Raw genomic sequence first — 15,120 nt, forward strand, 5'->3', positions numbered from 1 at the left:
AAGTTCAAGGGGGCTGAATACTTTTGCAAGGCACTGTATATATATATATATATATACGTATATATACAGTGGGGGAAATAAGTATTTGATCCCCTGCTGATTTTGTAAGTTTACCCCCTTACAAAGACTTGAACAGTCTATAATTTTTATGGAAGGTTTATTTTAACAGAGAGAGACAGAATATCAACAAAAAATCCAGAAAAAAAACATTAAATAAAGGTTATAAATTAATTTGTATTTAATTAAGGGAAATAAGTATTTGATCCCCTACCAACCAGCAAGAACTCTGACCCCCACAGACCGGTTATGTGCCCATGAGGCACACAAATTAGTCCTGTCCCTGTATAAAAGACACCTGTCACAGAATCAGTTTCTTCCGTTCAAATCTCTCGACCACCATGGGCATGACCAAAGAGCTATCAAAGGACGTCAGGGACAAGATTGTAGACCTGCACAAGGCTGGAATGGGCTACAAGACCATCAGCAAGAAGTTTGGTGAGAAAGAGACCACTGTTGGCGCGATCATTTGAAAATGGAAGAAATACAAGATCACAGTCAATCACCCTCGCTCTGGAGCTCCATGCAAGATCTCACCTCGTGGGGTAAGAATGATTCTGAGAAAGGTGAGGTCAGTCCAGAATTACACGGGAGGAGCTTGTCAATGATCTCAAGGGAGCTGGGAGCACAGTCACCAGAAAATCAGAAAATTAGAATATTGTGACAAGGTACAATATTGAAGACACCTGGTGCCACACTCTAATTAGCTAATTAACTCAAAACACCTGCAAAGGCCTTTAAATGGTCTCTCAGTCTAGTTCTGTAGGCTACACAATCATGGGGAAGACTGCTGACTTGACAGTTATCTAAAAGACGACCATTGACACCTTGCACAAGGAGGGCAAGACACAAAAGGTCATTGCTAAAGAGGCTGGCTGTTCACAGAGCTCTGTGTCCAAGCACAATAATAGAGAGGCGAAGGGAAGGAAAGATGTGGTAGAAAAAAGTGTACAAGCAATAGGGATAACTGCACCCTGGAGAGGATTGTGAAACAAAACTCATTCAAAAATGTGGGGGAGATTCACAAAGAGTGGACTGCAGCTGGAGTCAGTGCTTCAAGAACCACCACGCACAGACGTATGCAAGACATGGGTTTCAGCTGTCGCATTCCTTGTGTCAAGCCACTCTTGAACAAGAGACAGCGTCAGAAGCGTCTCGCCTGGGCTAAAGACAAAAAGGACTGCTGAGTGGTCCAAAGTTATGTTCTCTGATGAAAGTAAATTTTGCATTACCTTTGGAAATCAAGGTCCCAGAGTCTGGAGGAAGAGAGGAGAGGCACAGAATCCACGTTGCTTGAGGTCCAGTGTAAAGTTTCCACAGTCAGTGATGGTTTGGAGTGCCATGTCATCTGCTGGTGTTGGTCCACTGTGTTTTCTGAGGTCCAAGGTCAACGCAGCCGTCTACCAGGAAGTTTTAGAGCACTTCATGCTTCCTGCTGCTGACCAACTTTATGGAAATGCAGATTTCATTTTCCAACAGGACTTGGCATCTGCACACAGTGCCAAAGCTACCAGTACCTGGTTTAAGGACCATGGTATCCCTGTTCTTAATTGGCCAGCAAACTCGCCTGACCTTAACCCCATAGAAAATCTATGGTGTATTGTGAAGAGGAAGATGCGATACGCCAGACCCAACAATTCAGAAGAGCTGAAGGCCACTATCAGAGCAACCTGGGCTCTCATAACACCTGAGCAGTGCCACAGACTGATGGACTCCATGCCACGCCGCATTGCTGCAGTAATCCAGGCAAAAGGAGCCCCAACTAAGTATTGAGTGCTGTACATGCTCATACTTTTCATGTTCATACTTTTTAGTTGGCCAACATTTCTAAAAATCCTTTTTTTGTATTGGTCTTAAGTAATATTCTAATTTTCTGAGATACTGAATTTGGGGTTTTCATTAGTTGTCAGTTATAATCATCAACATTAAAAGAAATAAACATTTGAAATATATCAGTCTGTGTGTAATGAATGAATATAATATACAAGTTTCACTTTTTGAATGGAATTACTGAAATAAATCAACTTTTTCATGATATTCTAATTTTATGACCAGCACCAGTGTATATATATATATACCTTTTCAGGCATTACAGACAACTTCTTGTACTTTACTGTGATCATGCTTCACACATGCAGCTTTCAAGACATCTTTTGAAGACCTACCTAGACAAGAAAAAGTACTTTAAAATGTTGTATTAATGTGTGATGTTAGTGCTTAGGGATTAGTCATTGCTGTTAAGAATGAATAGGATTGCATATTTAGAAGTGATATGAATTATGATTTTTCATAGTGACACAGACAGCACAGTTTGAGTTAGTGTCAAAAACAGAGCTTGAGATAAAACACATAAATACCTGGACTGCTAGGGGTTTGTTGACCGTGACAAGTTTCACTGTACAAGCTTTCACTGTACAATTCACACTCTGAATCAAAATCCGTGCAGTGGATGTGCATAGGCCAGTGCAGTTTAACTCTAAGAACATTTTTACAAGAGCTGGCAACCCTCAATCCCACCAATCTGGCAAACTGAAGTGTAAAATAGCAGGTGTTGCCTTCCATGTTATTGTTACTAGTAAAAAAGTACATACAATTCGTTTCATTACAAACACAAAGTACATTGTGAAACAGAAAGTTGACTTAAGTGGGACATTTATAGGCACAGCCTATTAATGTAAAAGAAGCGAAAGAGAAAGTTGCTGTGAGGCTCAGGCAACACATTACACGATTTAGCTAGTGCAACTCAGTCTTTATTAACAACCTTGGTCATGTTGGCTCCTCTGTTCTCCCGGATTCTCCCAGTTAACATTTCAACAAAGAAATCCCTCAGAATCAGTTCGGAATAAATATATTACAATAAGTGCAATATGTAATATATTCTTCATATTTTTAATGTGTATATATTATATTTTATGATAATATATGTACATCACAACACACTGTGTGCAATTTTTTTTCACTTTTCACCAAGGGGATCAATAAAGTATTATTATTTATAATGAATAAAGCTAACACAGGAACATCCTTTAAGAAAACCTTTAGAGTGCAAGAAACCACAGAGTGAGGTAATAGTTTACCTTTCAACATTACAATGACATGAAGCATACAGCCAGAACAACACTGGAGTGGCCTTAAAAACCCAGTTAAAGAACAGATGTTAAGCCTATTATGAAAGGCCTAAAGATTCATAGTTCATAGATGGTAGCTATCCAATCTGTTGAAGCTTGAGAGGATTTGTCATGAAAAATGTGATAAACTGCCCGAATTCAAATGTGCAAAGCTTGTAGAGACATATCCATAGCAGATTTGCAGCTGTAACTGCTATCAAAGGGGCTTCTACAAAGTTTTCACTGTCATTATGGGTGATTAAATGTGGATTGATAAAAGAAAATTGAGTAAAAGTGGCAATTATATTAATTCAAGATTAAATCCAAACCATAAAATGCACAAAACCCAGGGAACACTCTGAATACTTTCTAAATCCACTGTATGTGAATCCTTATATTTAACCACTCCCAGTCACTGCATATTAACATAACAGAAACGTACCTGGTATACAGCTCATTTAAACTTGGTCATACGCTTTAGTCATCATGTAATAATTCAAGAAACAGCTTATTGTACGAATATATAAAAACTTTATTTTAACACTTTAGTTTAACAGAAATCTAAAGTATTTGCAACACAAATAAAAAACATTTCACATGATCTGCACTGGATATATTTATATATTTTGTAAATCACAAATTTAGCCTTTAAAGAAGTATTGGAATTTTAAAATTATGCTTCAAAAATAATGCTGGAACAAAATTCTCAAAGGGTGATTTTCACCAAATATAGCTGTCAATGATCATCAGTGTGTCTTTAAACAACATATGAATGGAAACCTAAATAAACAGCACCCAAGAATTATTGCAGCTTGTCACCTGAGTCTTACCCACAAACCTGTCACACAATCTGATTTCATTGACAATATTGAAATTTATTTAGTGTAACGGAAGACTAAGATGATCATCATCAGGGTTCATTTAACTTCTAGCTCAGTCCATTGGTAGTACCAGTTTCTTGGTAAGAGTGTATCGTGGTTCAGGCATCTGCTTGTGTCCCGATAGCACTTTGGTGCTCACGCTTGCATTCACCTTTGTAAGAATTGACAGGATGTCCTCATTCCTGTTAGGGAAACCAAAAATATATTCTCATTGTACTACGAACTTTCACATCAACAATTCTTAAATCTTTCACTTTAGTAATGATAGAAGCTATTTATTAAAAAAGCAGGGGTTATGTAAAAACACACTAAAAAGACAATCACCAGTTTGTAGTGTCAATTAATGGCTACAAGAGATATTGTGATATTCAATATGTACACCAAAATGTCATTATTACAGGATTCCTTCAGGAAGGGCAATCCAATGTAAAACCTGAGCCAAGTCAGGTAAGCAGACCAGAAAGAACCACTGTGGTGACTCATAAATACAGGAGCAGTCAAAAAAATTAAGATTACAATCAGCTACAGAATATGCTGGAGTTTTCTATTTGGAAACCATAATACTAATAATAATACTTATAATGACCACTCTTTATACTTACCTAGGGCAGCCAATCTCCAGCTGCTTGCACAGCTCTTGGATATAAATAGATCCCTCTGCTGTGTGGCGGAAAGACTTGTAGTACTCCACTGTGGCCATCCCAATTAAGAAGTCAGCTTTAATGGGGATGCTGTTCAGACCAGATTTTTGGGCATCATCCACATACATTTGCTTATCCTCAGAAGCTCCATCACCCATCCATACACCCCTTTGCAGCTCATCACCCTGGCATGCCTGAATAAAGAAGAGTTTGGGCTTGCCCATGAGTGTTTGGCAGAGGGCAAACGGCTCAGTGAGGTCTCGGATTGAAACTGTAACACCATTAACACCAAACACAGAACCCTTTTCTCCATGTGAAAGGATGCAGCACACAAAAGCATCCATTTCAGAGTGGTCTTTCTCTGAAAACTTGCGGACTACGTCTTCAATTTTTTCACTTGGAAGATCTCTTCTTTCTTCCACTAAAAAATTCATCCTCTCAAAAACTCTGGTAAGAGTGTCTGAAAAACAGTAATGACATGAAGGAGAGAAAATCAGAAATAGATTTCTAGGAGGCATAAAGGTTGAGCTGTTTAAGGAGTGTGATGAAAGGCCAGAAATACCTCTATCCATGTCCGTCCCCTTTCTGTTAGAGAGCGATGTACCATTAAAGTCGTAGTTGTTAATAATCAGACAGTATCCTAGAGGCCGATGGTTCATGGGATAAAAATCATTCTCCTAAAAAGATATACAAACTAATATAATCAACCATCTCTGTATTTATCAAAAATCTTTAATGCTGTGCATTAATAAATTGTGTATAAACCAACATCAATTGTATTCTGTAGTGGTTCATTTGTATTCGGTATCTCTGAATCCGTAACCACTCTCAACGGCATTCTCTCAAATGATTCATCTGAGCAGAGACAAAAGAACAGCAAAAGATTAATGGTCACCAGAAAAATAGAAATACTGTACTTTTGTGAATGTACTGATAACTGACTCAAAGAAATCACATACGATGATGGTGATGGTTGCTTTCCATTATGGATGTATTCATGCTCCAAAACTAACAAAAGACAGAAGAAAGAAAAGAAAAAAAAACATTTTTACATATATTTTAGTGATAGGCTGCTTAGGTGGTGCAGCGGTAAAATACGCTAGCACATCAAAGCTGGGATTTCGAATATATCGTATTGAATCTTAGCTCAGCCATCCGGCTGGGCGGCCACATGAACAACGATTGGCTGTTGTTTACAGGGTAGGTAAACAACACAGACTGGAGATTGTCTGTGTGTGTGTTCTAAATGTTACAGTTTTTATAGGCACAGGGAACAGCTATTGTCATGCATAAACAACAACAAGGAACTGTACGGACAGGTTATTTTTTTTAAGCATTTTACCCCCTTTTCTCCTAATTTAGCATAGCCAATCCGCTGTTGGGGACCCCGACGGCGTCCAAAGGGGGGTGTATATTCGCCTGACATGTGCGTAGTCCACCAATCCATTCTTATTCACTCATAGGTCGGTGGATTTGCAAGTAAGGTTGGCTTCTCATACGGAGAGCCACGCCCCGATCTCTGTGCTCCTCCACTTTCTATACAGGCACCCTGGGCAACCAAGGTCCTTACACAGCATTGATAACTCCATCCCTTAGTTCGGTCTTTCCCACCCAGCAGACTGAAGCCAATTTTGTCTGATCGTAGCAGAGCCAAGATTCGAACCAAGGAGCTCAGAATGTTGGTGCTGGTGTGCTAGTGGATTATCCCGCTGCGCCACCTGGGCGCCCCCTGTTATTTTTAAAAGAAAATAAACAGCTGCAAATCATTGATCTTTCAAAACCGCCATGTTATCTATGTGAATTTTTTGTTTCAACAGTATTTTGGTATAACAGTCAAATATACTTACTTCGTTTTCATACTGTTGAGGATAACTCTCGCTTATTGGTACAACTGAATAAACAAAATACAAATATAAGTAAAGACATTTATGATGTAGGTCTGGACCTAAAGAAGTGAGAAAATAAAGAAAACAGTAAAACATACATTCCTCTGATGTGGATATTTGTTCTGGTCTCTTAGTCCCATTCATTTCCTTGAAGCGTTGTACAATAGAGGACAACCCTTTGGAGCATTTATCCAAAATGCTCTCTAATAAATCTAGGTTTTCTTCTCCGAGTCTTTCCTTCTTTTCCATCTCAGCCATGATATCCAGAAATGTCTGCAATAATCAGGAGATAGAAATGTAATTAGTTACAATGATGAGTTCTTTAATACTTTATACTATGCTTTAATAATTTTTATAGAATTTATACTATATATGGTATACTCACAGCATGTTCAAGTTTTGATTTGGGCATGTCGTTCAGAAGGAATTTTATGTTACGAAGGTGTTCATCTGTTACTTCTTCAGAGAGCTTATACAGCATTTGTCTGTAACACAAACATTATTTGAGCCAATAGTTTTCATACAGTGGTTAAACTTGGGAGATGGGGCAGGACATACAAGACATATAATATGTCTTTAAATTACAACCGCAAATCAGAAAAAGTTGGGACAGCATGGAAAATGCAAATAATAAAAAAAAAACTTACATCTTACAGTTTCTTACATACTTTGACTTTTATTTGATTGCAGACAGGATGAACCTGAGATATTTCATGTTTTGTCTGCTCAACTTAATTTCATTTATTAATAAACGTCCACTCGTGCATTTCAGGCCTGCAACACATTCCAAAAAAAGCTGGCCACACTTAAAAGACTTTTTGGCAATGAGGATACCAAGTGATTTAGTGTTTCAGCTTTTATTTTGTACCATTCTTCCTGCAAACATGTCTTAAGATGTGCAACAGTACGGGGTCATCGTTGTCGCATGAGCCTTTTTTTAATTTTCCCCTTTTTCTCCCCCTTTAGCGCATCTGTTCAATTTGCATCGTGCTTCCTCTCTGTCTATGCCGAACCCTGCCCTGACCGAGGAGATCGAAGCTAACCCATATCCCCTCCGAAACATGGGCAGCAACCGGATGCATTTTTGCCACCCACACATTGACGAGTGTGGCGCCACCTAGCGTTGCATGCGGAGAGACACACCCTAAGGGCACTCTTCCTCATCTCTGTGCAGGCGCCTCCAATCAGCCGGCAGAGGTCGCAATCGCATTCTGACAAGAGAGAGACCCACATCCGGTTCTTTGTCCCACTCCCCAACTGAGCAACCGGCCAATCGTTGCTCATACAGCCACTCAGCCTCGAACCGGTAAGGCACAGCTGGATTCGATACGATGTACTCAGAATCCAGCTCTGGTTGCAGAATGTCTTTTTACCGCTGCGCCACCTGAGCGGCGCATATGAGCCTTTTCCAAAAAAGACCTGGAATGCTGATTTATCTGACCACAATACACGTTTCCACTGTGTGATGGTCCATCCTAGATGCCTCCGAGCCCAGAGAAGTCGACTCAGCTTCTGGACATGGTTAACATAAGGCTTCTTTTTTGCACAGTGAAGTTTTATGTGGCATTTGTGCATGTAACTCTGTATTGTAGTGCTTGACAAAGGTTTGCCAAAGTAATCCCTCACCCATGTGGTTATATCAGCTATTGTTGAGTGGCAGTTCTTGATGCGGTGCCGTCTGAGGGATCGAAGATCACAAACGTTTAGCTCAAGCTTGCACCCTGGGCCTTTACGCACTGAAATTCCTCCCGATTCCTTGAATGGTTTAATGATATTATGCACTGTAGTGGGAGAAATATGCAAAATCCCTTCCAATCTTTCTTTGAGGTTCATTGTTTTAAAACATTTCAATAATTTTCTCACACATTTGTTGATAAACTGGAGATCCTCTGATCATCGTTGTTTATCAAAGACTCAGCCTTTCCTGGATGCTGCTTTTGTACCAAACCATGATTACAATCACCTGTTGACATCACCTGTTTAGAATCACATCATTATTCAGTTTTTTCACCTCATTACTAGCCCTAAATTGCCCCAGTCCCAACTTTTTTTGGAATGTGTTGCAGGCCTGAAATGCAGGAATGCTGGTTTATTAACAAATGAAATGAAGTTGAGCAGACAAAACATGAAATATCTCAGGTTTAAACTGTCTGCAATTAAATAAAAGTAAATGCAAAGTAAAATTGAATTTTTCATACTGTCCCAACTTTTTCTGATTTAGGATTGTATATTTTAAAGCCATACTATATTTAACCTTATTATAAAAAGGTAAAATATAATATGGGTTTAAATAAATCTGTCAGATAACACCTAATACATTAAACACCTAATATATTAAACCCAACTCCTAGTAGTCTTTCAAGAATATGATACAGACTGACCAACACTATTAAGCCAAATCAGCATTGAAAATAGACTTTACTTTTAATAGCCTTCTACAATGCTGGGACTTCTTAAAACTGAATATTTTCTTTTAAATAGAAGTGTTATTTAAATGCTATTAAATTGTTTAAAAAAAAAAAAAAAAAAAACTCCCAATTTAGTGGAAAACCGCCCAATCTGGCAACACTGGAACGCAAAGAGCCCGTTGGTGCCTTTACTCGTAGCGCGCCACAACTACTAAGTAGTAGCAGTACTAAGTAGTATTAGTACTCGGTAGTAGTACTTCTTCTGTAATAGTGTTGGTGGTTGACATTTATGTCGAGTGTATTACTGCACTGTTTTGGTGGACTACTTTGGTGCACTACTTGCTTGAGGTGCGCTGTTGAATTCCGTCCCTGTGGGAACACCTGCGAGCAAAAATGCTTCCGCAAAAAAGTAACACCGGGAAAGCGGCCACCCCCTGGCTCCGCCCCTGACTGTGGATACTCGTTCACTCACAGCCAGTGTTGCCAACTTAGCGACTTTGTCGCTATATTTAGCGACTTTTCAGAGCCCTCTAGCGACTTTGGTGTTATTGGAGACTCGAACGTGAAAACTATTATATAAAATTATATTGTTCTGCACTTACTGTCCTCAACAAGCAGTGGGTGCTGCCGTGAGCCCCTCCCCCGTCCCAAAGCACGGGCGGTCAGTATCACAGTCAGTGTTGCCAGATTGGGCGGGTTTCCACCAAAATGAGCGGATTTTGTTGGAAATTGGCAGGGAAAAACACATTTTGGCAGGTGGAAAAAATTTGGGCTGGTTTGTAATTATTTTGGCAGCTTAAAATATAAATAAAAAAAGCTATTGCTAAAGCAGGTGGAATATAAAAAGGTCTCCCTTCTCCCACCACATCCAACCCGTTGTCAAAAGTTTGATTGACAGGTTATTCTTTCCAGTCCAAGACACTGTTGCCACGCCCATCAATACAGTGATTCATATGTTAGACAAGTGATTTGAGTTGAATATGAAGGTAAGCAAGTCTCGTACATACAACCTCTCATATGTACGAGAGGTTAAACTTTCATTGCTTGCAAGTTTACTCTCATTTACTTCCAAAGGGTTGTGTGTCCAAACAAATAATGTATTTTACAAACTTGGTAGGCTACTTTAAAGACATGCAAGCAAAAAGAATTTGTCCTTTATAATGTATAATTACTGATCTGTACATTTTAAGATATTAATTTGTAGGTCATGATGGTTTAACTGGTTTATTATTTGTGAAATGCTAAACATCATCTGCTTATCCTGTGTTTTGGGCGTTTTTTCATGTATTTTGGCTGAAAATTACTGTCGCAATCTGGCAACCCTGCCCAGAGTAGCTCAGTGTTTTCTTAAAAAAAAAAAAAAAAAAAAAAAAACACGAATTAACAGAAGAATGTTCATTTGTAGTTCTAAACATATTTAGGGTGTTTTTACCCACTTTTTGTCTCTCCCACGATGTTATTTCTCTCTTCTACAGCATCAATTACATGCAAATGGTCATATGCAAATTAGGCAATGACGTCATTTAGCGACTTCTAGCGACTTTTAGGACAGCCAATAGCTACTTTCCTTACTGAGGAGTTGGCAACACTGCTCACAGCTGTTGAACTCATTTTGCCGCTAATATCCACCGTGTTGTAGGTAGTGCAGTGTAATCAGAGCGGTAAAGCTGAGCATGTCATCACGCACTGACGTAATGTATATCGATCGAATTTGTTTAAAAATCATATCACCGTTATTGAAACATTTTCTATCGCGACATATATCGATATAGAATTTTTGTCCAGCACTATTTACACAATATTATTGTGTATATTTTTCTATTGCCTTATTTTTAGGACCTGTGCGGCACTTATGCTACCTGCAATGCAGCACAGACCCCCACCTAATTTTTCAATCAAATAATTCAGTACTGCACAGAAAGACAGTCAAGTATTTAAAAAAAGTAAATAATACTTTTTGGTAAATATCTTTCTCTGAACACAAAGTAAAAAGACCATGCAAAAATGCCATTGTCTGTTTACCTGTATGCAGTAACACTGGCCTTATTCTGGGTTTGCAGGATATGTTTGACATTTTGTTTGCTGGTGCCCAGGATAAGGAGTAAGTCATAGCGTCCGATCGTGTAGAGCAGCACGGATAGAAAATGTTCATCATTAAATTTGTCCTGCTCATACAGCCTTAAGAACAGGTCTTTAGCATCCTTCACGGCTTCTAAACGTTTTCTGCTGAGGACGTCCATGCAGAGAAACTTCAGTGCATCCACCTCCTCCGTACTCAACTCCTCGTCAATTAGATGAAGTATTTCCAGGTCCATATTGTGCACGTGCAAAGCCAGTGAGAAACCTACAGGCCTGTATGGGAAAATTTTTACATTCAATTATATGTTATATTATGTTAATGCCAACTCTGGCCTGTGTTCATTTTGTGGTTAACATTTCAGGTGGCCTGTTGGTAAAAAATGAGTTTAATATCATCACTGCAGTTCATACTAGCAGTAAATACTACCAGAAAGAAAACATGACAAATTTCTGACTGGAAAACCATGAGCTTGTTGAACATTCCATTTAAAAAACAAACAGTATTCAAATACAGTGATGTTCTCCCCGTGTCTGCGTGGGTTTACTCCGGGTGCTCCGGTTTCCTCCCACAGTCCAAAGACATGCAAGTGAGGTGAATTGGAGATACTAAATTGTCCATGACTGTGTTCGATATAACTTTGTGAACTGATGAATCTTGTGTAATGAGTAACTATCGTTCCTGTCATGAATGTAACCAAAGTGTAAAACATGCCGTTAAAATCCTAATAAACAAACAAAACAAAATACAGTGACCTCTATGTCATATTTTAGCTATAACAGCAGCCAGTCTTATGAAAAGGCTTCTCATAAAAATTTGAAGTACACTATTTTGTCAAAAGTATTCGCTCGTCTGCCTTCACACACACATGAACTCGAGTGACTCCCATTCTTAATTCATAGGCTTTAATATGATGTCGGCCCACCCTTTGCAGCTATAACAGCTTCAACTCTTCTGGGAAGACTTTCCACAAGGTTTAGGAGTGTGTTAATGGAAATTTTTGATCGTTCTTCCAGAAGCGCATTTGTGATCAGACACTAGTGTTGGACGAGAAGGCCTGTCTCGCAGTCTCCGCTCTAATTCATCCCCTCCGGCACGTACAGTCAGTACAGACTGCATTTTTCACCTGCATGAGTCGAGTTCATACACAAACGGGCACTGTGTACAAAGGGCCCCACCCCATCAGCATTATTCCACAGCCCTGTGCAGGAGCCATCAGTCAGCCAGCAGGGGCCGCAGCTGCACCAGTTATGAGGACCTATGATCCGACTTTTTACCCCTAACCCTGAACAACAGCCAATCGTTGTTCATGCTGCCGCCCAACCCAGTCGGAAGGCAGAGCTGAGATTCGATATGATGTATTCCAGACCCCAACTCTGAACTGCCCATTTGTTGTTGAAACAGGATGTCCAACAAGCTCATGGTCAGGTGTCCAGTTACTTTTGGCCATATTGTGTTGGTAAACCCTTGTACTTTAACTAATAAACTTTCCTGTTGATGCTGATCAAACTTTTATATGAGCAAAAAGGATTTTTAGACCATTTCTAGCATGAACATCCTTTACAGGCCACACTATCTCAAATGGGATCATTTTATATAAATCTGTTTTATTTTAATTAAAGTGAATAAAGTTTTTAACAACAAAGCTGTTTAATAACAGTTATCATGTTATCCCAAGTTTTAAAAATGAAACTAATCCAACACCAGTGTCTTCTTCTTTTTGCTCGCTAACACGCAATAGAGAATCCACACCATTCTGTTTCATATCATATTAATACATTTACATTTTCGGCATTTAGCAGACGCCTTTATCCAAAGCGACTTACATTACAGTTACAGTCTGAGCAATTGAGGGTTAAGGGCCTTGCTCAAGGGTCCAGCAGCAACAGCCTGGCAGTGGTTGGGCTTGAACCAGCGACCTTCTGGTTACTAGTCCAGTACCTTAACCACTAGGCTACAGCTTGCCATAATAATAAACACCAAAAAAAGGAAACCTCAATATGGCTAAAAGGAAGGTGTTCATGTAGTGGCAGTCTGGAGGGAGCCAACAGTAAGACTGGAATGGTTTAAAAACTTGAGAAATTCGGTATATATATATTATATATATTCGGTATTATATATATATATATAAATATATATATATTAAAAATATAAATAAGGAACTAAAACTGATTCTTTAACCTGATTCATTATTCAAATTACACTGTATAAAAACACACTCTCCATAATCATTTTTATGCTGGACAAAAACTGTCTCTCATTAGAAACTCATCTAATAAAAATGGGTTATTGAAAGCAGTCAGGGAAGATTATTAAATAAATAAATAAATAAATAAATAAAACAGGTTTCAGTTTCATTTGGCTCAGCTTACCAAGAGTCGATACAAACCCGCAATACATTACATTGTGTTTGTTATTAAATAACAGTTTAATGATTTGTTGACTGATTTGTTTAGCATACATTACTTCACGCCGGTGTAGCAGTCTTTATAGATGTAAAAGTCCTGTTTGCTTGACTTTAAAAACGGCAAAGTTCACCTACACCAGCTTACTCAAAGTTAGTCTGACACCAAATATATATTAACATTCAGTAAACCCAGTTTACTTTAATAAACAGAAATAGTTCGGCGTCATGTAACAAGTGGTGACTGTATAACTTCCTGCAAACTGGCTTGCTAACATGCTAACACATTGAAATACTGGTTTTCTTACCTTTAGATTTAGAAAACAGCAAAATAAAACTTGAACTGGCAAGAAGCGCCGTCAAAATATATCAGCATATCTACGTAAAAAAATAATTTCTGGTTTTCTTGAGGAAAACATGTCGATTTAGATTCCCAACGAAACTAGTTTAATTTTTTCAACAAGGAAGTTACAGTGACGTCGTGAGAGCAGCTATTATAAACTCTGTGGTAAACACCATGACGCATCAACTTTTAAAGTAAAGTCCACAACACTACATTTTACACTATTAATATACTAAACTGATCATTTATTACTTACACATACATTGTGTAGTCACTGTATTTCGGAAATGTATTAAGTGGGTAACAAATAAAAGGAAAAGCCATCATAAAGTGGCTTAGTAAGGTGCTGGACCACCAGGACAGATTCACTGTGCTTTGACCTAAACTGTATGGAAAGAATGAAACATCATTCTTCTAAAACAATTTAAGTGGTGTTTTGATGCTGTTGGTAAAGAGTGCCCAGAAAACCCAGGACCCTTGTGCTGTGTGTTATCAACATTACCTTCTGTGCCCTGTAATTAAAAAAATATAAAAAAGTATTAAAATATCAATTCAAAGTTAATAAGAAAGTAACTACTTTTGGTGTTCCTATTAGTCCCAGGTTGTCACTTACTGTAAATTAATTACATGATTACATCTACAACCCCAAATCAGAAAAAGTTGGGACAGTATGGAAAATGCTAATAAAATATAAATGCAGTGTTCCTTGTATTTACTTTGACTTTTATTTGATTGCAGACAGTTTAAACCCAAGATATTTCATGTTTTGTCTGCTTAACGTCATTTCATTTGTTAACAAACATCCATTCCTGCATTTCAGGCCTGCAACATGTTCCAAAAAAAGTTGGGACGGGGGCAATTTAGGGCTATTAATGAGGTGAAAAAACGAAATAATTATGTGATTCCAAACAGGTGATGTCTACAGGTGATTATAATTAAGGTTTGGTACAAAAACAGCATCCAGAAAAAGGCTGAGTCTTTGATGAGCTAAGATGATCAGAGGACAAACAAATGCATGAGAAAATGATTGGAATGTTTAAAAACAATGTACCTCAAAGAAAGATTGGAAGGAATTTGCATATTTCTCCCTCTACAGTGCATAATATCATTAAACGATTCAAGGAATCGGGAGGAATTTCAGTGCGTAAAGGCCAAGGGCGCAAGCTTAAGCTGAACGCCTGTGATCTTCGATCCCTCAGACGGCACTGCATCAGGAACTGCCACTCAACCATAGCTGATATAACCACATGGGTGAGGGATTACTTTGGCAAACCTTTGTCAAGCACTACAATACAGAGTTACATGCACAAATAGGA

At 38.5% G+C, this 15,120-nt stretch overlaps 1 protein-coding gene across 1 annotated transcript; it reads right to left on the reverse strand.

Moving 5' to 3' along the window:
- Positions 1 to 4,018: 4,018 nt before the first annotated feature.
- Positions 4,019 to 13,877, reverse strand: casp8 (caspase 8, apoptosis-related cysteine peptidase). The gene is made up of 10 exons (XM_062996844.1): positions 13,770 to 13,877; positions 11,003 to 11,332; positions 6,958 to 7,057; positions 6,671 to 6,845; positions 6,534 to 6,577; positions 5,646 to 5,694; positions 5,456 to 5,541; positions 5,249 to 5,363; positions 4,648 to 5,146; positions 4,019 to 4,227 (listed from the first exon to the last, which is right to left on the reverse strand). The coding sequence occupies exons 2-10, from the start codon at positions 11,293 to 11,295 to the stop codon at positions 4,098 to 4,100; spliced, it is 1,491 nt and encodes a 496-aa protein (XP_062852914.1). The 5' UTR covers positions 11,296 to 11,332; positions 13,770 to 13,877; the 3' UTR covers positions 4,019 to 4,097.
- Between the last annotated feature and the right edge of the window lie 1,243 nt (positions 13,878 to 15,120).

Source organism: Trichomycterus rosablanca, chromosome 6 (genome assembly GCF_030014385.1).
Source record: "Trichomycterus rosablanca isolate fTriRos1 chromosome 6, fTriRos1.hap1, whole genome shotgun sequence".
Lineage (NCBI taxonomy): Eukaryota > Metazoa > Chordata > Actinopteri > Siluriformes > Trichomycteridae > Trichomycterus > Trichomycterus rosablanca.